Here is a 22982-nt window from a genome sequence, read left to right as displayed (position 1 = left end):
GCGGGGCGCGGGAGGTTCGCCCGCGGAACCCCCCGCTACTAGAAAACACCCACCGACCCCACAGTGGGGCCACCGCACCCGGCCGAGGAAGGGACCCCCGCCCCGCTCGCCCTCCCTTCATAAAGCCCAGCGCCCCGCTTCGGCCTCCGGGCCAGTCCTAGGGTGGAGGCCGGTGGGCCGGACAGCCCTCGGGAGGCCTCCTCCCCTCACCTGCTCTGCCGCCGTCTCCGTTCTTCCCACCCGCTTCCCGGCGGGGCGGGTGAGGTAGCCGGTTCATCTCGTCAGCCTCCGGGAACAGGGCGGCGCTGAAGGGCGGCGGCGGCGGCGGGCCCAGAGGCGGCTTCAGCGGCAACGCCGCCGCCAGCCCGGCGCCATTACCGGCCAGCAACTGACACACAGGGACGAGCGGGGAGGGGGGAGAGGAGCGGCGGCGGCGGCGGCGGCGAAGGCGCGCGGCAGGGCGGGAGCCGACCTCCGGAAGCCTCGCGAGATGTCAGAAAGCGGGGGGGGGGGGAGAGAGGGAAGCGGCAGAGACCTTCCAAACATGGCGGCGGTTCCGGCCCGCCACGCCACGCCCTTCTCCGGACGTTGAGCGGCTGGCTCCGCCCACTTCGCCGGCTTCGCGAGGCGGTTGGGAAGAGAAGGAAGAGGCTGGTAGCCTATAGCAGGCACGTTCAAAGCTAAACAACTCTGGGCGTTCCTCCCCCCCCCCAACTCAACAACTCTGTGCAATCCTCCCTTCCACCCACCCTCGGTCCTCCTCCCTCCAATTAAAAAACTGCATTTTTTATATTGGGAGTAGATCGCAGTCTCTCGGGAGTTGGACGTGCCTGTTCAATAATAGCACCTGGTCCCATGCTGCTAAAAGGTACCTGCCTGAAATAACAAAGTATTTGCACTTCTGAGCAGCACCTTGAGATTACTAAAGATCCAGGCTCACTAGCCTGGATCTTTAGTAATCTCAAGTGCTATTATTGAACAGGCACGTCCAACTCCCGAGAGACATTGGTGTATCAATGTTAGTAGCTGCCTTCCTGTGATAGTAAAATGTAGGCATCAAGAACCTCACAGTAAGACCACTGACTTGGTTCCTTAAGGGGAAGGAATGACTGTCTTCTCCATGTAACTGACATATTTATCAAGGTGGCAAAGAACTAAACAAGGTAGCACTTGCGGTGCTGTCAGCTGACTCTTAAAAGCAGTAAACTCCCAAATGACAACCCGTCACATAAACATGTATCAAGGTGCGCAGTATACAAAGCCAAGCCATTTTTGCAGCCAAGGCAGAAATTGCAGGAGGCACTTTTCCCCTTCCTTGGTAGTAAAAATGCAACAAATTAGAAAATATAAAGAAGAATTTGCTACCCTGCCTGAAATCAAATCCCTAACGCTGCCACTTCACTCTGCCTAGTAATGGCAGAGCCAGCCCATACTTGCTTTGATCGGACCATTCTTGGACTACCCCAACTATGCCTCTTCCCCTTGCATGTTCCAACTTCCTCCATTTGGAGGTTAAGGAAACCAATTTGCTATGAAAGTCAAAGTACACAGGCTACAGTAAGCGTAAACCATACCTTCCCTCCGATGTCGGACTGGAAGTGCACTTCAAACTAGAGTTAGAATTCTAAATGACTGTTAGCAGTAGGCCGTTATAGTCCTGATTCAAACAACCACAAACTCATTTCCCAAGTAAATAAATGGGGGGGGGGGTTTCCAACAAGACAGAGGCACATTTAATCAATCTGCTATCTACTAGTAATATTGATCTACACAAGCATAAATCCCTCCCATTGATTTCCACAGTTCACAAAAACAACCAAGGGTTTAACTGCAGCCAAAGTACACAAGATTTCCCCTGCAGATAAAGAAAGAAGTGATGCACACATGCAAAAACGGCACTTGTAAGCATACACCCCAATACAAAATCACTGGCAAAGGCTGGTTACTCCCATTCTAATTCCTGCAAAAGGCTACTTTAAATAAGATTAATAGGGCAGCATTACAGTTTTGAACATTGCATGGCTTGTTTAATTTACTAGTTATGCTGATAAACTAGAAGCCAGTTTCTATAAGTAATTTTCAGAAATGTACCTTTGGGGGTGATCACCATAATTCCCTACTCACAGTGATTGCCACTTCACCCCCTCTAAATAGTTTTTAAAAATCCACTCAAGATTTGCTTTTGCTTTACTAGTGAGTAAAACCAAAAGAAATAGATACTCCACTTGCAACAGATTTTGCTTCATTCAGTGTTTCCCCATTAAACCTACAGGCCTGCAGCAGGAGAAGACACAAGACAACCCTGGTCCTTTGTGGGAAAGTCATATTCCATTTTTAACGTGACCTTTTTTGGGAAAATAATTAGCATTTTAAGAAACGCAACAAAGCTTTTACCTGCTGGAAACAAGCACAGATGGCAAGTAAAGGAAGAAGCAAGTGAACTTGCATTTTAAAGCTGTTTCAGTGATCTCCTACCAAGTTCACAGAGCAAGTAAATCATAGCTGGGCAATCTAAACGCTGGCAGTGAAAGAGAGGACTGTATGTAAAGAAGCCTGCTATCATTTTCTATAAGTCAATTATTGTGACTGCGAAATATTTGCACTCCTAAGCAACACCTTGAGATTACTAAAGACCCAGTGACATTCGTCAGACTTGCATACATGTAAGCATGGTTGTAACTGGAGCAAGTACAGTACTGCAAAGGGAACAGCCTGACAGTCATTTTTGAAGCTAAGGCAGAAATTGCAGGAGGCACTTTTCCCCTTCCTTGGTAGTAAAAATGCAACAAATTAGAAAATATGAAGAAGAATTTGCTACCCTGCCTGAAATCGAACACCTAAAGCTGCCACTTCACTCTGCCTAGTAATGGCAGAGCCCATACTTGCTTTGATCGGACCATTCGACTACCCCAACCATGCCTCTTCCCCTTGCATGTTCCAACTTACTCCATTTAGAGGTTAAGGAAACCAATTTGCTATGAAAGTCAAAGTACACAGGCTACAGTAAGCGTAAACCACACCTTCCCTCCGATGTCGGACTGGAAGTGCACTTCAAACTAGAGTTAGAATTCTAAATGACTGTTAGCAGTAGGCCGTTATAGTCCTGATTCAAACAACCACAAACTCATTTCCCAAGTAAATAAATGGGGGGGGGGGGTCCAACAAGACAGAGGCACATTTAATCAATCTGCTATCTACTAGTAATATTGATCTACACAAGCATAAATCCCTCCCATTGATTTCCACAGTTCACAAAAACAACCAAGGGTTTAACTGCAGCCAAAGTACACAAGATTTCCCCTGCAGAGTCTACATTACAGAATGGATTCTTTTCTAAAAATGAGAAAGAAGTGATGCACACATGCAAAAAGGGCACTTGTAAGCATACACCCCAATACAAAATCACTGGCAAAGGCTGATTACTCCCATTCTAATTCCTGCAAAAGGCTACTTTAAATAAGATTAATAGGGCAGCATTACAGTTTTGAACATTGCATGGCTTGTTTAATTTACTAGTTATGCTGATAAACTAGAAGCCAGTTTCTATAAGTAATTTTCAGAAATGTACCTTTGGGGGTGATCACCATAATTCCCTACTCACAGTGATTGCCACTTCACCCCCTCTAAATAGTTTTTAAAAATCCACTCAAGATTTGCTTTTGCTTTACTAGTGAGTAAAACCAAAAGAAATAGATACTCCACTTGCCACAGATTTTGCTTCATTCAGTGTTTCCCCATTAAACCTACAGGCCTGCAGCAGGAGAAGACACAAGACAACCCTGGTCCTTTGTGGGAAAGTCATATTCCATTTTTAACGTGACCCTTTTTGAGAAAATAATTAGCATTTTAAGAAACGCAACAAAGCTTTTACCTGCTGGAAACAAGCACAGATGGCAAGTAAGGGAAGAACCAAGAGGACTTGCATTTTAAAGCTGTTTCGGGTGAACTTCTACCAAGTTCACAAAGCAAGTAAATCGTAGCTGGGCAATCTAAATGCTGGCAGTGAAAGAGAGGAGGACTGTATGTAAAGAAGCCTGCTATCATTTTACATCAGCCAGATTATTGTGACTGTAAAACAGGGGCGATGGAAAGTTTTCCACTCCACGGGGCTCTTGCACACCCCTCCTAAAAATAGAAAGTGGCAGCTGGGTGTTGCAACTGAAACCAAAGATGATCCATGAACGGCGTTAAAGGAAGCCTGATGGTATTTTGGGAAGGGCTGCCTCCACCTGTTAAGGCCGGGATGAGAATTGGCCACACTCAGAAAAATCCATATTCTACTATCGTGGTTTGAAATTGGATAGAACCAGAGGAAGCTGCGAAATGAAAACTGGTGCCAAAAATAACTTGTGTACATTCTTCCTTTTACAAGGCAAACTTTCTATTCCTCTTAGCTGTCTCCAGCTCTAGTTTTAACGCTACTTCTTTGAGCTGTGGTGCTGTAAATGAATCTTAATAAAGCAGAGCATTAATATAACTCCATCCCAGATTTGGAATCACTACTTTTATTGATACTGCCCTTCTGTAACACAGCCAAAAGCTATCAAATTAATGTCTGTTTCTATATGTTGATCATGTGTACAATTAATTCTTAAAAAACACAACAGAGAAACAATCTTTTTTCAAAAGGATATTGAAAATAAATACTATAGTATTGAAAAGCTGAGCAGCAATATATGGCAGTAAGTTTATACTATATTTATCTGTCCCATCGGTTGATCTCCAGGAATTAAAAGCTATTGTATTTCAGAAGCATCCAATGAACACAGAGTTGATTTGCTGATTGTTAGGAAGCTCAGTTCATGAACAGTGCAAAGTAGTATTGACGCTCCAGGAGCCACTACCAAAAAGTCCTACACGAAATGTTCAGCATACACTTAATAGAGAAGACAACTGTTATAGCCACTCCTCATAAAGATTTTCTGTCCACTCATTCATTTAATAATTATGCTGGCAGGATGTATGGAATCTCTTATATTATTAGAGTAGCACTAAGAAACAGCTGAGTAGTCAACAAATAGGAATTTACATGTTTTAAAATTATTTAGACATAACTATATACAGTGCAACTAGATCCCAGGTTAACAAGTAAATGGAAGGGAGATTTCCCCTTTCTGGAGGACTGGGCCCTTCTGAATAATATGGGATGGGGGGGTGAGACACTGTTAAGGGAATGGTACAAAGGTGAACCTCTACCCAATTCTGAGAAAATCCCTGTTCCTGTAGCAGCTTCCCAACACCATTGCTCAGAAGGGCATACCTCCCACAGCAAATGGCCTTTTGGGAGGTGCTGGTGACCTGAGCTCTACGAGTTATGAGTTCCTGGCCTAGAAAACTTCAAGACCCTAATGCCTACACTTTATAAACCACTTTACAGGAAAATATTTTCTTAAGACCTTCATGTATACATAAACATTTCCATGTGCTCTGGCTGCCGCTTGAGTTCCACACTCGAAAAAGGTGTATTCAGTGTTAGGCCCCAGGAATCTTCACTTCAAAGGTATGACAGCCAGTTTTAATATAAGCCACTAAAGGATTTCTGACCTTGAGTCAGGAAGGAATGTGTAGCTGCATCATGTGCAAAAGCTCCCAAATAAAGAAAAAACATTCTACAGAACATGGCCAGGGGCTTTTCTAGCACTCCCAGAGGCGGCCATAGTTTCCGCGGTTAAAATCCACTTACTGTAGATACACTTGGGGACAAAGAATGGCACTCTGGTGAATCTTCAAAAAGCAAGGATGACAACTGTGCTGAGAACATATTTCGAAAATGCAGGTTTTGCAAGTTTCTCAAACACAGTAAAATCCAAGTGGCTCAATTACATAAGAATCAGTAAGTATCAAAGTCCTGAGGTTTGCACATTACCATTTACATTCAAGTACATACATTCATATACAATTAAGATGTATAGCCTGACATAAACTGAAGGCTGTCTGGAATGAAGCATTCAAAATATGTGGGCTGTCACACTTTACCAGTTGTCAGATTCAAATTTTACATGGAAAGTTCCATCTTCCTGCAGGGCAGGAATCCAAACCATGGCGGGGGGGACTTTAGTCTTCATTTCTGCAATAAATAAGTTCTGCCCAGCGCAAAGGCACCATTAAAACCTGTGCTTATCTAAAATAATAATTTCATATTTAATATTCACAAGTTTCAGAAGAGTGAATTATTTTGAGAAAGGAAGGACCTTGAAGCACACCAGTACAACACTTTTAAAAATCTTGATTGAACTATGGGTTAATCTATATCAGTGATTCCTTCACTCCTTTTGGGACAAGTGCAAAAATGTGTGTTTACAAAGGCTGCATCTTGTCCACCTGGGACTCCCATATGCAAAAGGAAATTCATATTGGTCAGTCTGGCAGTGGATCAACAGAGACTGACGAGCCTTGTAGTTCTGAATTAAAAATACTGGCATTGTGAAGACAATCCCAAAGTTAGAATCTGGACAGGGCATTTGTGTTTGTGTGTGAAGGCCTGCCACTCCTGACTAGAAATTTGAATTGCATCATTATGTCAATCAAACCCAACAACAGGATGTGGCTAAAGCAAACTCCCAGAGCCTGCAATTATAGGAGAGTTAGTCCATCCGAGATTTTGGTAAATGGATGACAAGAGTTGTTACTGGATATACGAAGTATTAGTGACACCTTTGAGTTTGCATTTTATTCTAATACACTTCAAGTACAAAGATGACAGAACCATGTGCTTATTACTATTCATTAACTTGTTGCTCCCATTTGCAATATTCTCTGAAAGGACTTCAAATTGTTAAGTAGTTCTAGCAATCCATATTATTTTGAGATGCAAGGTCCTGAACTCTAAGAATTACAGGAGTGTCACATAAACAGAACTATGTTATGCTCTACAAGTTCTTAATATGTGAATTTCCAGCTTATTTGGAAAGGAATAAATCAGATTTAAAATTTTGAAGCACACACCGAAAAGTGTCAGTTCTGATTACCAAGCTGGAAATACAAACCCTATCCAGCCATTAATAGATGTACATGCTGTATTGTTTTCATTCTCTCTTACAAAAATATTATTTCACCTGCAAACAGTTTTCCTGAGGAAGGACATTTTCAGGCCACACAGGTAAGACCAGGTGGGATATGCGGCTCCACAGCCCACTCAGTTTGTCTGTGTCCATGTGCTTATAGGAACCTGGCATGTCTGAGTTGGTAAATTTAGCCCAGAGGAAGTCCCTCACTTTCTCCTCAACTTGCAGTGGGCTAAGGTCCTTTCTTAGAGTTTCCTCATCCAGAAGAACAGTTAAAAGTAGGGCAACATCCTTAAATGCTGCATTCTCATGGTCACAGTACTTGTAAAATATCAGGGTGGAACCAGCAGGCAGCGACTCAAATCGATGCACGACTGCCACCTTCCTGCCTCCCTTGAACCCAGAACTCAACTCTTCGTCCACAAGGAGTTTGACATCATCACTGTCTAGAGTGGCTTTGCTGGCCCCATCAATTTTTATTGTAGAAGCGCGCTGCGAGGATGAGAAAGCATCAGCAAGCTGGTTGCTTAAACATTTCAGGGCACCTTCAGCTTCTTTTGCAGCAGTGAACAATAAAACAGCTGGTTGCAAAAACGGTTGAGAAGAGTTGAGGCGTTTCTCCAAGATGACTTGGATTCCCTTCCACAACCTTTTGTCTTGACTTGGGTAGCTGCTCATGAGATCTCTCATTTGTTTCTGAAACGCTTTCAGGGCTTCAGTTCGCAGGTTATTTTCCAAACTACGGTACGATGAATCCTGAAGCGCATACCATCCACCACCAGCAAGGCAAACTACTACTACTACTACTATAAGTGGCAGAATCCATGCAAATGCGTGTCCCCGATTAGACTGTTTAGAACCTAGTGCACACATATACACAAAACAAAGGATGAGAAAAAAATACATACATCTGAGTTTCATTTTAGAAGTTGCTTTTATTATTCTGGCTGATTTCATCACCATTTCAGGCAGATTGGAAGGCACACTATTGACAATTCAAAAGAATTGGGCTTCCCCAGAAAAACAGCAAAAAGCAAAGTGTTAACTTAAACAAGTGCAAATTAAAGCTTGCTTTTTGAAAAATGTTCATAAATGAAATACTGGGACTGAAAATCTCACACATGGCACAAGCGGGCATTCTTAAAGTCAGTATTTGGCAGTATTTATGGCTTCTCCGTTATTGTTCATTGCAAGCTTGTTTCTGCTGGAAAAAATACATCTTTAAGTAAAAATTCTCCAGTCTCAACCAATAGATTTGTCTGCTAAAGTGAGTGAAATAAATATTCTCCCCAACCAACTTGTGGATTGTGACCATCTGCAGATAAGATTGCTAGATGCAAACAACCTCCTGTTCATAGCCAAGTGGGATCTGCCTCATAGTTGCAGGGGTGGGGGGAGACTTCCTCCTAAATATGACTTAGGGAGGGGAAAGGGTAACATATCCTCTTAACAGGTGCAGCCCAATAACAATTGACCCCACCTGTAGTGAGACCCCCATGTCTGCATTTTTTCTTTTTTAAAAAAGGTGCAACTGCACAAATTCGCATTCAATGTAATGTGTAGTTTATCCCCACCTGCCATAATCTCTCCAGTGTCTCAGACAGGAATCTTTCCTAGTCCTATCTGAAATTGTTGTGGACTGAACATGGGGCCTTTTGCATGTGTACTCTTATCACTGAGCTATAGCTCTTCCCTATTCCATCACAACAGAAATAGATCACCAGAAATAAGGCTCAGCTGGTAGTGTTTTTACACCACAAGGAACAAGAAGGTATGTTTTAAGATCTTTTAAGGCTATTCCCTCCTCATTCAAAAGGAAAATACCTATTGTACGTGTTTTTCTGCTCGAACAACTCTGCAGGAAGCAAAGTTGAAGTAACTGCTCTTCCTTTGATGGAAAGAGTGTTCAAGCATGATGGATTGGTTGTGCAACCAAGTTCCCTATGAGAAATCTAACTGCACAACCAATCCCTGCAGAAAGCAATTTTGCCAACCTTAGAGCCCGGCTTCGGCTGGGGAGGGCGGGATATAAATAACATATTATATTGTTTATTATTAATTATTATTAATTATTATTATTATTATTATTATTATTATTATTATTATTATTATTATTATGCCCAGCATAAGACTAGAAAAGCCCCTTGAACTGTAGTACCCAAGCGCTAAACAACAGAATTTTGACACATGGGCAGAACATCCCAACATGTCAAGCATTTCCCACCATCAAAGTTGGCCTGTGCAGTGGAGAAAGATCTAGTCCATTGAGGCAAAATAGTTCCCCACCCAATTAAAAGCCTAGATTCTACATAATTACAGATTCTAGATTCTACATAATTACAGAGGTGCAAGGTTGTCAAACACATTTCAGTAAAAAAAACTAGATTTTATCGGTGGTACGAACAGACACCACAACAACTACACATAGTCTGAAAGAGGAAAATACCTTACTTTTCGGAGCAGCATGTGGTTGTTTCTTTGGCACATGGGCTAGAATACAAACCAAAGAGACAAGATTTAAGTGCAAACCAATCCAATTATTTTCAAATAAAATTCAATAAATAAATTCCATAAACTTCATGATCCAAATTGTCTTCCTACAAAAAGAGGAATATTATCATCATATCCATAAGGCAACAGGAGAACAGCACAACAGGAATTCATATTTGAATCCAAGTAGCTATAATATTTATAATTTCTGGAACATGCATTTTTCTCAGTTGTAAATTTGCTTTGCTGTTTTAACATGCATTTTTCTCAGTTGTAAATTTGCTTTGCTGTTTTAAGGCTATAAAACATATTCTGTATAACTTATTACATAATAAATGTAGCAGAGTATAAATGCCTTAGTTTATAGTGTATAGCACAATTTAAGTATCTACATTTTGTTCAAATTGTTACAAATGCAACAGTTTTCTCTGTTCCATCTTTAAAATACTGTACTAAATGTATATATTTTTGCCAGTTGGAAAAACAGGAAGCATTACAATAAACAAAAGCAAGTATTATTATTTGGGTTAAAAAAAACAGACTCCATTCCAGTCAACATTATTGAAAAAGATGAAACAAAAAAACACACCCTGCATCACTTTGAGGAAACAGTGGCAAGGTGGTACATACTACAAACAATTATCCCTCTTCAAACTGTTTGCAAGTCTTCGAAAGTATTTAGCCAAGCAGTATTAGTAATTACCCAATACAATAGCCATGTTTGGACTGTATGTCATGGCTCTTTTGTCAGAAATGCCTACGGCTAGCTATGCATTCAGGTAGAGGACGGTTTGAGGAACATTGTTTCCGCTTTTTGTTAAGTTCAGCTCCCTGTGCTGTCCAAATCAGAAAGTTTAGTTAACACTAAGCCTACCGTAGTTTTTGTATTTGTTGTGAGCCAGAGGCTCAATACAAATACAACTCATCTGTGACACTTAAAACATAGCTTGTCATGATGACAGAAGGCTACCACTATCTGAACAAGTTACTGGGACCCATTTTGAGAAAGTGAACTATAGTCAACACATTATCTTAAAACCCTGCCTTAAAAAGCATTTCATTAATTATTCAAACATAAAAGTTCAAGGTTTTTCTCCCCCAGATTTCCATTTTTTCCCCACAGAAAAAATTGAAAAAAGATCTCATGATAGGACCTAATATTTCTGTTTCCGTGTCCAAAGCCTTCAACAGAGCTTAGAGTCTTCCTTACATAAACCTCATTACACTTGCTTATTTTAGTGAAAGTATCTATGCAAGGGGGAATACGTGAAGGAAATAGGTTTGGGACAACAGGTATCAAGTGGGGCATATATTTCAAGAGAAATATATTGGGTTTAATGCCAATTCCATGCACTGCTGCCAAAACATAGTACTGGAACATTTCACTCTTATCACACCTACCTAGGACAATATGAACATTATATGCTTATGAATTCAGACCTCACATTTAGATACACTTTCAACAAAAATGCATCTGTTTAGAAGAACGCAGGGAAATCCTCTTATTCAACCACAGGCTATGTCCAATAAAGTCATCCTGTTTGGGCAAGGATTTCCACATGTGCAACAGAACTTTCCCTGACTCTCCTGCACTCAAATCTGTTCTATGGGATTCCTCCACCTTCCAGAGCCACATGGGGGCATTTGGGGAGAGGGGAGCACAAGGAGGTTCCACTGTGCAAGTGGAAATCCTTGCACAAACAGGATAACTTCATTGGATACAACCCAATGTTTCAGACTAACAAGGTCTGTCTGTCTGTATTTATTTCATTATATACCACTGCCAAACCAATGTCTTAAATCTCTCCTCTTTTACTTTCCAACCCAGAACTAAATCTAGCATATCATCCTGTCAGTGTTCTATAATCCAGTGTTTCCCAACCTTTTTTGGGCAAAGGCACACTTGTTTCATGAAAAAAATCTCGAGGCACACCACCATGCCAGATGGGGAAAGGTCACTTTTTACTTATGTAAAAAAAAATAAAAAAATAGTAACAGCATAGAAGGTAATGGTTAGGCTAGCATCCCTCTTCCAAATATGCTAGGTTTTTATTTGCAGGGACTGTTCTACATGGGAAAGCATTCAGCACTGTCATTCTCCCATCTGCCATCTGAATTGGTACTATTCTGGGTCAACTTACTCTGCTGCATGTGTAGATGAAAATGGCACCAAGTGTGGGGGAGGGGGCAGAACAGGTTTCAGACACAGGATATTAAGCATACACGTACTTCAGATTGAACTGGTTGCTTGCTTTGCAAGTTTTCATTTCCCAAATGACTGCCTTGGCAAGCGCAATACCTACCAGGCTCAACGCCGGTCTCGCGCTGCCGCTTCCCGCGCTCTCAAGGACCCGGGAGGAGGAAGGCGTGAAGGGAATCCCGAAGGCGCGAAAACCTCGTGCATGCGCAGGCCTTCCGCCTGCGACAGCCCAGTAGGCCAGCCGAAGTGAGCGGCGATGGGATGTGGGAGGGAGGGAGCTCGCCGCCCCGCGTGTGCCTATGTGGGGCACGTTACAGCCCCGTGACGTCAGCGCCACGCAGGCAGACGGCGAGAGCCCCGCGCTGGGCGGCCTCTCCTCGCCGCCGCCGCCCCGCCTCTCGCCGCCCGACTCGCCCGCCTCCCTCCCACGGCACACCAGGCAACGTCTCGCGGCACACTGGGAAACACTGCTATAATCATGTAATGTGGAATGAACACACATTTAACCTACAGCTATAAACATGAAAGTTTTAAAATAAAAGCAGGCAAAATACCCACACACAAAAACTGAAGTTCCATACAAACCTTGCGTTCTCGCTCTTAACTTTGTCTTCTGATTAAGCCCTTGTGGTTTTTGAACAAAATAATGTGCATCTAAAAAAGAGGATGCAAGAAAAAAAATACGGCATCACATTAGTGATACAAGGAACCAACACAATCCTAAGACTGCAAAAGGAGCCCTAGATGGAGAAAGCTAGCTAGGGATATAAGAGTAAGACAAGCTTGCAAGGAAACCCAGCTCTAGGGGCACAGGGAGCCCCAGACGATAGTTCAATCAGAAAGTTAAGCAGACAGGTGAGGTAAGAATATCTGTAGGTTAAGGGTTAGCAGCTTACAAAGTTTTCTGATTTCACCAAATTGTTCAGAATGGTAAGAACAAAAAAATGATAGCAAGGAGTTTCAAAAGGAAGTAAACTTGGGGAAATGGGAATTAAAATGGCAATGCAAAGCGTCAATGTAAGCACATGCAAAGTGATGCACAGTGGGGCAAAAAATCCCAAGCCACAGATTTGGTCTCCACTTGCTGGAACTGATTTGGTGTGCTTGGAATACTATGAACAGTTATGGTAACTGCACCTCAAAAAATTGTAGAGCTTGGGGGGGGGGAATCCAGAAAAGGGCCACCAAAATGATGAAGGGGATGGAGCTACTCGTTTTTGAGAAAAGTTTACAATGTTTAGGGATTTTTAGTTTAGAAAAAAAAGCAGGAGGGGAATATGATACGATATGATAAAGCTAGGCATGTGGAAAAAATGAATAGAGATAAGCTTTTCTCTCTCACGTTACTAGACAGCTAAATGGAATTACTTCACGCAGCACATAGTTAAACTGTGGAATTTGTAGTGATGGTTACCAACCAGTACAGCTTTAGAAATATTAGGCAAATTCATGGAGAACTAGACTAAATAGCAACTGGTCATGATGGCTGTATACCACTTCCAGGATCAGAAGCAACATGCCTCCAAATGCTGGGGGATATGAGCTGGGAAGTGCTATTGTGCTTTGTTCTGCCTGCAGGTTTCTTGTTGGTATTTGGTTGGTGCCACTGTGAGAACAGAATGTGGATGATACCGGCGTTTGGCATCAAGAGTCATTTTATGTTTTATCACTATGTTGCATGTCAAACTGCTACCTGCATGGACAGGCTCTGATCCAACCAGAGTTTCAGGCAATGCACACAACCGCTTTTGGATATGCACAATTCAATCTATGGGTGCCACAATGAATTCCTCACAGATTATAGCTCTATATTATGAGCTGCCTAAATTTCTGGAAAACCGCAGTGGATAAAATACAAAAAGATCCTGCACCACATAACAAACTGACACCCTGCCAGGAATAGGAAAACAGGCAACTGCTACCTTCTATGAATCTGCTAGCTGACTGAAAATTATCATGCCAGATTTCAGGTCTGTTTTCACTCTCCACTTCAGTTGCTTCATGTTCTGAAAAGATACAAATGTTGAATCAGAGCCTAAAGCAATAAAACTATTTAATCCCATATTTACTTACAGCCCCATCTTTAGATTTAGGTTTGGTCAGCCATGTGCTTCAACTAATTCATTAAGATGAGTAGTTACTTTGGACTAAATGCATATTTCAAGAACGAACTTACTTTTAAGAAATACGCACATAAAGAGCACCACACTGAATTGAGTTCAGACACTTCCTAGAAGATTGCAGAGTTGCTTCAATATAGGTGGTCCATATTAGCAGTCTAGCCAGCTCAACAGCACGGGAGTGGATGCTCAGGAACAACTGTTTAATTGTCAATTGTTCTGGTCATTTCCACGTTTCACAAAGTGACCAAAGTATTGAAAGAACCACCTGGAGCTCCAAGAACATGCAGAAATCCATTAGATTCCAGAAGACCATAGGAATAGGTTTACAGTGGTACCTTGGGTCTCGAACGTAATCCATTCTGGGAGTACGTTTGACTACTGAAATGCTTCAAAAACCAAGGTGCGGCTTCCGATTGGCTGCTGGAGCTTCCTGCACTCAATCAGAAGCTGTGGAAGCCATGTTGGACTCTAGGCTTCTGAAAAACGTTCACAAGCCAGAACATTTACTTCTGGGTTTGCAGCATTCGGGAGCTGATTTGTTCAGGAGCCAAGCCGTTCGAGTACCAAAGTGCTACTGTACTACCCTTGCAGAGAAGAACACACACTACATACAATCTTAAGCCTCAACAGGTAGCCGTCTCGTTATAACATGGGAGTTTAGCTAAATATCCCATTTAGACCACCTTCCAGTTTAATTGATAACACTAGATCCAAAGTGTGACCTACTACATGTGTTAGGCTACAACACATTGGGACAGAATCACTGTAAGTCTACTCCAACAGTAATGACTAATAAATAATTAAATCCCCCCTGTAAGAAGCCCCTCCTCCAACATGAACATGCTGATAAAAATATCAATAGTGCTGTCGCCATCTCAGATGAAACAGGTAGCTCCTCAATTAAGAGAAGCTCTTATAGTTCCTAATTTATTGTCATCATGGATCTAGGCAATGACTTTTTAATTTGCTGCAATTTTAATCTTTGTTAAAATGGTAGCATTAGAAATCTGTTGAATAATTGCTATTTTCTTTAGTTTACTACATTCTTGCAATATACCTGGAAATGTTTTATAACAAAGGGTGAGGTATAAATAAATTTGAGTTCTGTGTAGGCAACACCACAGACTACTGCATTTCACAAACCTCTGGGTCCCACCAGTTAGATTATTCCTTCATACCCATGTGTATGTGTAGACATGAATGTACCTCCCTATAGGGATAGCACTTCATGCATCTATTAATTTGGGTTCTGGCGCACAAAAAGCATATGCCACAATATGCTTTAGTGTGCCGTAAGTCCCAGATTATAATAGCTGCCTTTCTGAAATTTAAAAGCAAAGTGATCCAACCTGATTTATTTCTTGTAGAGTCTCTGGCTTGGTCATAAGAAAGCCCTGTTAAGACAAGAAATTATTCATTAGTAATCAATATAATAAGAAGTAAAAAAAAGAAAGCTGGTCAATTTGTGAAGTGAGATTTCAAATAATGCTACAAGGGAAAATACATTTACTTCAGCTCTAGCTTCCACAATTCTTGGAAATGCAAAGTTATATTTTGTTCCTTTGTTTTATTGGTATAAATAAAGGAACAAAAAATAGGAGCTGGGTAACTGTTACTGAGGATATGTTTGGACAATCAAATCCTGGTATAATAAACCAGGATATACATGAGCTTTGTTTACCTGCACACAGCCTTTTTGACCCCACATTATCCCACTCTTTGTGGAAACGGGGTAACAAGCTGCAGTTGACCATAGCTTCCCATTGCATCTGAATAAGGAGCCAACAATTTCCAGACATGCAAAAATATGAAGCAATTTATTTACAGATGACTTCCAAATCCTGGCTTGCTTGGAAGCATATCCTAACCATAGTTTCTCAGTTCAGATGCAACAAGGAATCACGCTTGTTTCCAGACTCATGCAAATGCAGCAGCAAACAGGCTGTATAAAACTGTATGAATCTGAACAGCCAGAGTCAGAATCAGTTGAATCTAGTCAGATTTCTGAATTTCCATGAATATGTACATGTAAGCACTGTACATATTACATCCACGTGATATAGAGCAACACAACTTTGTTCAAGACTGTTGTAGGCATTTTACCTGTCCTTGGACTTCTTCTAAGAGCTGGTCGAACAAGCTCAGAGTCATCTGCAATTCCCAAGATGTTTTTACTCCCTACCAAAGGAAGCAAAGTAGAAATGCAAAGAATTCAGTAATCAAATAGCTACTGCAGCCACTCATATCCCTCAATTACGGAGAAAAGGCATCAATTTAAGAGCACAAGTAGAACATGCAACCCATGAGCCCCTAAGGACTCTGAAATAGAGACTGAATATTTGGCCTTCACAGGTTTTATACACCTGTCACTAAGACATAACATTAAATATAGGTAAGCAAGGCAGATTTTTGAAGATGTAATCAAGAAATGCTCCAAATATCTACTACTGGTTAGCCATTCCCCCCCCCCCCCGCCGCCAAATGATCACAGAATCATTAAAACATTATTTGCTAGAAAAATATGCTTATGTGACAAGTAAAGTCCCCATGTTTGGGGCATAGAACAATTGACAGAATCTGATTAAAATAGTTTCAATAATTATGTCAATTAAGCAACATTGTCTGATAACAGTTAACTACAGTCATACCTCGGGTTGAAGTTGCTTCGGGATAAGTATTTTCGGGTTGCGAAACCAGGAAGTAACACGCTCCATTACTTTCGGGTTTCACCACTCACGCATGCGCAGACGGTCAAAATGACGTCATGCACATGCGCAAAAGCAGTGAATTGCAACCCACGTGGGCATGGGTTGCATTCACTTCTGGATGTAAACGGGGCTCCAGAACGGATCCCGTTTGCATCCAGAGGTACCACTGTACTGTTTTACAATGATATGCAACTGGGCCTATGACTTACTTTGAGAAGACATGTAGACATTCCTAGAGACTAACAATATACAGTGGACGATCGGTTTGCGAACATGCTCCATGCGGGATGCACGTTCGCAACCTGCAGCGGCGCGCCTGCGCCGGTGGCAATTTGTCGCTTCTGCACATGCACAACTGCCAAAACCCAAAAAAAAGCAACCTGAAGCGTCTGTAACCCAAGGTATGACTGTTTAAGCTAAAGGCAAAAAGTAACCATTTACATACCATGACATCCCTCACGTACCATTTTTCTTAGTCACTTATTGTTTACGCAATTCTTTCCTTCTGTGCATTCAAAATAGATGAAAATGAGGAAAAGGAAACAGAAACCTAACTTAAGAATTGTTGCAGCTTGTGAAATTGACTGTGCCTTCTCAACAGTGGAATTTGCTGCCAAGGAGTGTGGTGGAGTCTCCTTCTTTGGAGGTCTTTAAGCAGAGGCTTGACAACCATATGTCAGGAGTGCTCTGATGGTGTTTCCTGCTTGGCAGGGGGTTGGACTCGATGGCCCTTGTGGTCTCTTCCAACTCTATGATTCTATGATTCTATTCTATGATTCTATAACAGTAAGCCCAACCAAGTTCAATGGGCCTTACTCCTAAATAAGCATATATAGGGTTTGCAGCCCAAAGATATAATTTGAATGGGAATTCTCTGGAAAAAAACTCCATCAGGGGGCCTCCGTGAGATACCACCAACCACTGGACTTCCAATCCAGCAGAGGCAGACTTCAGGTACCCTTTCGTAATATGGCACCCTGCGCAAGGGCAAAGTCCCGTGTGAATCTTCCCAATGTTGTGCCCCCTTGGCTTTGCCCATGTGTGTAGGGAAACCACCTGCACCACCCTGAAAACAGCCTTCTTCAACCATGAGCCCCTGGAGAGGTTCCTGGACTACACAACCCATCACCCCTAACCAACAGGTCACAGATGATGGGTGCTGTAGTCCCACCAATGTCGGCTGGGGGAGGAAGGATTGCTTCGGTCCTGTATATCTGAAGGAGCATCTCCACCCCAATTGTTCAGCCCGGACACTGAGGTCCAGCGCCGAGGGCCTTCTGACGGTTCTCTCACTGAGAAGTGAGGTTACAGGGAACCAGACAGAGGGCCTTCTCGGTGGTGGCGCCCAACCTGTTGAATGCCCTCCCTTCAGATGTGAAGGAAATAAGCAGCTATCCTATCTTTAAAAGGGAAGTTTTGAATATTTAATGCTGTATTGTTTTTAACACTTGATTGGAAGCCGCCCAGAGTGGCTGGGGAAACTCAGCCAGATGGGCGGGGTATAAATATATTATTATTATTATTATTATTATTATTATTATTATTATTATTCGACCAAACCGAAGCGAGCCAGCCAGTCTCGCCCCCGCCGCTGCCCACTCACCTTCCGACGAGGCGGCCGAGGCTTCTCGCGGGGCCTGCCGCTCCTCCGCCCTCTCGGGCCTCCTGAACGGCGTCGGCGGGTGGCGCCTCCCGGCCGAGCGGAGGACGTAGGGCGCGGCGAGGGTCGCTTCCTCGCTCGGCTCCCCTTCGTCGTCCTCCTGTTCCTCGTCCACGTCGTCCTCCGCTCCCCTCATCCTCCTCCTCCGCAGCCTCCTCGCCGGCGTGGCCGGGTGCTCCAGCACCTCCTCGGAGAAAGTCACTCCCCGCCGCGGCGGCTTCCTCCCGGCCGGGCGGGAATAAGGAGTGGAACTGCTGAGGGGAGTGGAGGCGATGCCGCCACCGCCGCCGCCATCTTGAGAGGCGGTTCTCCTCAGGGGCGGCCTGGGCGTCACGTGACAGAAGGCCCCGCCGCCGCCGCCGCCGGATCCTGAGGAAACCGCCGGGCTCTCTCCCAGCATCGCCTCCCGCTCGCTCAGGCCGCCCTTGGCGGGCCTGGCCGGCTTCAAACCCCCGGCTAATACGCAGCCAGCCACTGGGGGAGAAGCTGCGAAGGCGGCTCAGCTTGCCACCCGCCTCGTCCTGTAATATAGTAAATAAATAAGCAAAACTCCGCTTCCTCACGCTCGCCTCCGCCGACTGCTTGGCCGCCTCAGTCCCTTGCCCCGTCTCTCTCCTTCCCTCCCCGAAACTCGCGCATTCACACGAGCACAACTTTCCTCCTCCTCCTCCTCCTGAGGAAATTCTTCCTTGGCGCCTCTCCGGCCTCGGAGCGAAACGAGCGGCTTCCCAAGAGAGGAGGCCGCCGCGCTCTCCCGGCTCCTTCGCAGCTTGCCGAGATGAGGGTGGCCCTCTCGGGCGAGGCGTAGGGCCGGGCTGCTCCTTCGCCGAGCCGCGCTTTAGCCTTGGGATTGGCGAATGAAGGGAGCGGGATGAAGGCCCGGCCCAGCTGCAGTTACCGCCTGGGAGAGCAAATAGGTCGGGCAGGAGGGGAGCGGAGGTTTTTAAAGCACCCTTCTGCGGCGCCGTGTAAATATAAAACAATTGGAGAAGCTCGAGATCGGGTTGCAGGGCGACGCCGGGAGCCGCGTTACGTGTCGGTGTGAATAGGCCGACATCCCCGCAGGTTCATTCCTTGGCAGCAACAGGGCGCCTTTCCCCCCCCGCACCTGCCGAGGGGAGCCGCTGCCCCAATTTCTGCTGCCCTTCGCAGATGAAAAGCTTAATTCCCTTTAAAGTCCGTTTTGGCCGGCATTTTCTTTGGAAGGAAGTTATTTCTGACTACTTTCCCCCCTTTTATAAACGCAAAGGCGACTTTTCAAGACACAGTGATTTGGGCACAACATTTATACATGATTCTCTCTTTCCCCCACCCTACTTTATGGGTAGGACTCAAGGCAACATCTACAGGCCAAAATTGGAATTTTTTTGTTGTTTGTCAAAATGGACTTAAGCCCCTTTTGGAATTAAGTTCTTCAGATTCTAGCCGGCAGCATTTTTGCTGATGATGGTTCAGCTCACAAGCACCTGCCAAAGCGCAAAGCTCAGCCCTAGTTAGTCACCTGAGAGGGACATATCCTGTGGTTTTATACACATCTAAAGTAGATGAATAAAGTTAATTTGGAATATGCGTAAAATATAAAAAATAAATTTAAGGAACCGCAGAAAGAGGGGGAAGAAAGCGAGTTTCCAAATGTTAACATGGTTGTAAAATGATGGAAATGTATAAAATTTAAAATCATAAATAGAAATTTTTAAAAGACCATCATTATTATGAGTGCTATTTTTCTAGAAAAATAGGTGACAGAATTCACCATTAACTCCTGCAACGGTGCAACAGGACTTTTCCCCCTGGCACCATTTGCTTAACTATAGAGCACCCCCCTCACAGAACACCAATTCCACAAATTCCTACAAACTACCCCAGATTAACTTGTGTGAGGGAAAATTTAATAATTTGGAGTCTCAGGCAGGATTGATCAAATAAACAGTAAATATTTTATTAAACAAAGGAAGTTTATGGCACAAGTGGGTAAAGCATAGGATACTTCAGATTATAATGCTATTTCACTTCAGTTCTGTCTCAGTTGTTGCTTGCCGCTTAATGCTTTGGTTCTTAAGCAAGGTGGTATTTTCTGTCGGTTACACACCCCTTGGACAGTAACAGACCCCAGGGGTCTCCACACCCCTCTTAACTGGTTTGGGAGTCGTCTTCTTGTATTTTAGTGTTTTGTTGGAAGCCGCCCAGAGTGGCTGGGGAAACCCAGCCAGATGGGCGGGGTATAAATAAATTATTATTATTATTATTATTATTATTATTATTATTATTCTCTTTTTGTAGCAGAATCTCTCCCCTCCTGACTGGAATGAGACCTAAGTAGCCTGTATTCTCACAGCTTCATGAATTTGCTGAACTAAATTTTAAAAAAGAGGGATACAAAAAAGGGAGGCGTGAGGAAGTCAGGAAAATAAGTTAACTAAAGAGAAATTTAAAAAGAGGGAGTTTTGTTTTCTTTTTTATGTGTTTTTCTTCTTCCTTTTTTCTTGTCTTTTTTGTGTTTAATGTTTGTATTTTTGTATTTTGTAATTTTGTATCTATCTGTTTTTGTATTCTTTTGAATCTCCTTATTGATAAAACCTAATAAAATATTATTTTAAAAAAATGTATTCTCACAGCTTCTTCTCCTGGCTCAGCCTCCCAGTTCATTCCTTTTAAAAAAAAAATACTTTCCCAACAATTTAAACACTATACACACACACACACACACACACACACACACACAAATAAACAATACAATACAAAAACGCTACATAACACTGACACATTAAACTAACAAAACAAAACAAAAACAGTTTAAAACACATCAAACAATTTCAATATCTTATCTTTCATTCACTTATTTCAAAGACCTCCTCACACCTCCCTTTTTGTATTCCACTTCTATTAATTGTTTCAGCAATTCCTTTCCATCTTCCTCTGCTTTCTATCCTAAGATTATCTTAACACATTCTAACCTTATTTTTCCCTTTAATACTCTATTTATACTTAATTCCTTATAACATTTCTACTAAAGCCATATAACTTCATTCCAGCATTTTTCTAACATTCATTAATTTTACAGTATTTCTGTAGATAGTCTTTAAACTTTTTCCAATCTTCTTCCAATCTAATTCCTGGCCTGTTTACTCTTACAGGACACCACACACTGTCCTTCACACTAAGCTCAGAGACTCCTTTCTCTAGCTTGTGATATACCGTATTTTTTGTACCATAACACTCACTTTTTTCCTCCTAAAAAGTAAGGGGAAATGTCTGTGCGTGTTATGGAGGGAATGCCTACGGGTGGCATGCCTACAGATTTTCCTCTAAAAACTATTTGCGTGTTATGGTCGGGTGCGTGTTATAGAGCGAAAAATACGGTATTCCTCAGAGAGGATGTTTCTACCCAGAACCAACTGTCTCTCCTCTCCCATCCTGACTCCCAACCTAAAGAACTGTCTCTCCAAATCCTCTCCTTTTCAAACCCCTCTCCTGGAACCCCCGCCAATCAGAGGCTGCCATTCGTTAACCGTGCAAAAGAAAAAGATACAACCTGCCCAGCAAAAGCAAACTTTTCCGTCACAGTGCCCACCTGAGAGGTGACGGAACTGAGTTCAGGCAAATTCGGCTGAAAAAAAAAGCCCTGTTTATTCTTCTTGTCCAAAGTTACATCCAGGCCCTCATCCCAAAGGAGCCCAGGTTGTACAGACAAACAAACACTGTAAACTCTGTTGATGTGTTATTTTTGGGGGTCAAAAGCCCACAAAGCAGCGTGCCAAGTTAAAATGTTTAATAAAAATGTTAAAATGTTTAATAAAATTTGAAAGCAAGTACCGTATTTTTCGCTCTATAACACGCACCCGACTATAACACGCACATAGTTTTTAGAGGAGGGAAATCCGTAGGCATGCCACCCGTAGGCATTTCCTCCATAACACGCACAGACATTTCCCCTTACTTTCTAGGAGGAAAAAAGTGAGTGTTATGGTGCAAAAAATACGGTAAATTACTTACATGTTAGCTGCCAGTGAGGTATAGTGGCTGTCGTGCTGGACTTGGAATGGAGAAACCCGATCTCAAGTCCCCACTTAGCAAAAAAAAGCTTATTACTAGGTGGCCTTGTAACACCTACTAACATTAGCCTATCAGAGGGGACTATTGCTAAGGTGAAATTGGGAGGAACACCCAGTATGTTGTCATGAGTTCATTGTCAGCAGGTTGTAATAGTGCATAAAACCATAGTGTTTTTAAAGACAAAGCACTCAAAAGTATCAAAACTGCTGAAAGTGCAATCCTGATATCATTTTTCCTGTTTAAATCTAGGGAGCACAGCTGAGCAAGAAGTCCTAAGTCCATAAGATAACTTTCAGACAGAAGGAGAGGTGATAAGTTGCTGTTAAGAACCAGGCAGAGGGCCTTATCGGTAGTGGCACCCGCCCTGTGGAATGCCCTCCCATCATATGTCAAAAGAAATAAGCAACTATTTGACTTTTATAAGAGATCTGAAGGCAGCCCAGTTTAGGGAAGTTTTAAATGTTTGATGTTTTATCGTGTTTTTAATATTCCGTTGGGAGCCACCCAAAGTGGCTAGGGAAACCCAGCGTATAAATAATTATTATTATTATTATTATTATTATTATTATTATTATTATTATTATTATTATTACATAATGTTAGGAATCTCTGGGAGCAAGACATCTAAATTCCCAATCAAGTTAGTGTTAGAATTTAGTCTTGGGGTGTTAGAAGCTTATTGAGACAGGCTAGTCTCCAGTGTGAGGTGCTCCATGTGTGTATTTGTGCCAGACTTTGCTAATC

The 22982-nt window shown here is 42.8% G+C and overlaps 3 protein-coding genes across 52 annotated transcripts in view; 1 reads left to right on the top strand and 2 right to left on the bottom strand.

Moving 5' to 3' along the window:
• The window catches only part of CEP350 (centrosomal protein 350), a 63331-nt gene extending 58988 nt beyond the window's left edge, over nucleotides 1-4343 (bottom strand). For 28 of the 50 annotated variants that reach the window (XM_083506899.1, XM_083506932.1, XM_083506901.1 and 25 more), the window contains exon 1: nucleotides 211-568. The gene's annotated coding sequence lies outside the window, so the exon portion shown is untranslated. Of the gene's footprint in view, nucleotides 1-210; nucleotides 569-2394; nucleotides 2494-3871 lie in introns of those variants that run through there. The other 22 variants (XM_083506912.1, XM_083506929.1, XM_083506916.1 and 19 more) reach the window with 7 other exon arrangements.
• The window catches only part of LOC310708593 (podocin-like), a 671219-nt gene that overhangs the window by 345799 nt on the left and 302438 nt on the right, over nucleotides 1-22982 (top strand). The gene's annotated exons all lie outside the window — the stretch shown is intronic.
• Nucleotides 4490-19745, bottom strand: LOC310708577 (uncharacterized protein). The gene is made up of 7 exons (XM_083507160.1): nucleotides 18129-19745; nucleotides 15921-15995; nucleotides 15167-15211; nucleotides 13617-13700; nucleotides 12280-12348; nucleotides 9456-9494; nucleotides 4490-7864 (listed from the first exon to the last, which is right to left on the bottom strand). The coding sequence occupies exons 1-7, from the start codon at nucleotides 18583-18585 to the stop codon at nucleotides 7047-7049; spliced, it is 1587 nt and encodes a 528-aa protein (XP_083363286.1). The 5' UTR covers nucleotides 18586-19745; the 3' UTR covers nucleotides 4490-7046.

This window comes from Podarcis liolepis (genome assembly GCF_965112155.1).
Source record: "Podarcis liolepis genome assembly, chromosome: 6".
Lineage (NCBI taxonomy): Eukaryota > Metazoa > Chordata > Lepidosauria > Squamata > Lacertidae > Podarcis > Podarcis liolepis.
The sequence above is the reverse complement of the archived record's forward strand: the minus strand, read 5'-3'. Positions and strand labels throughout refer to the sequence as shown.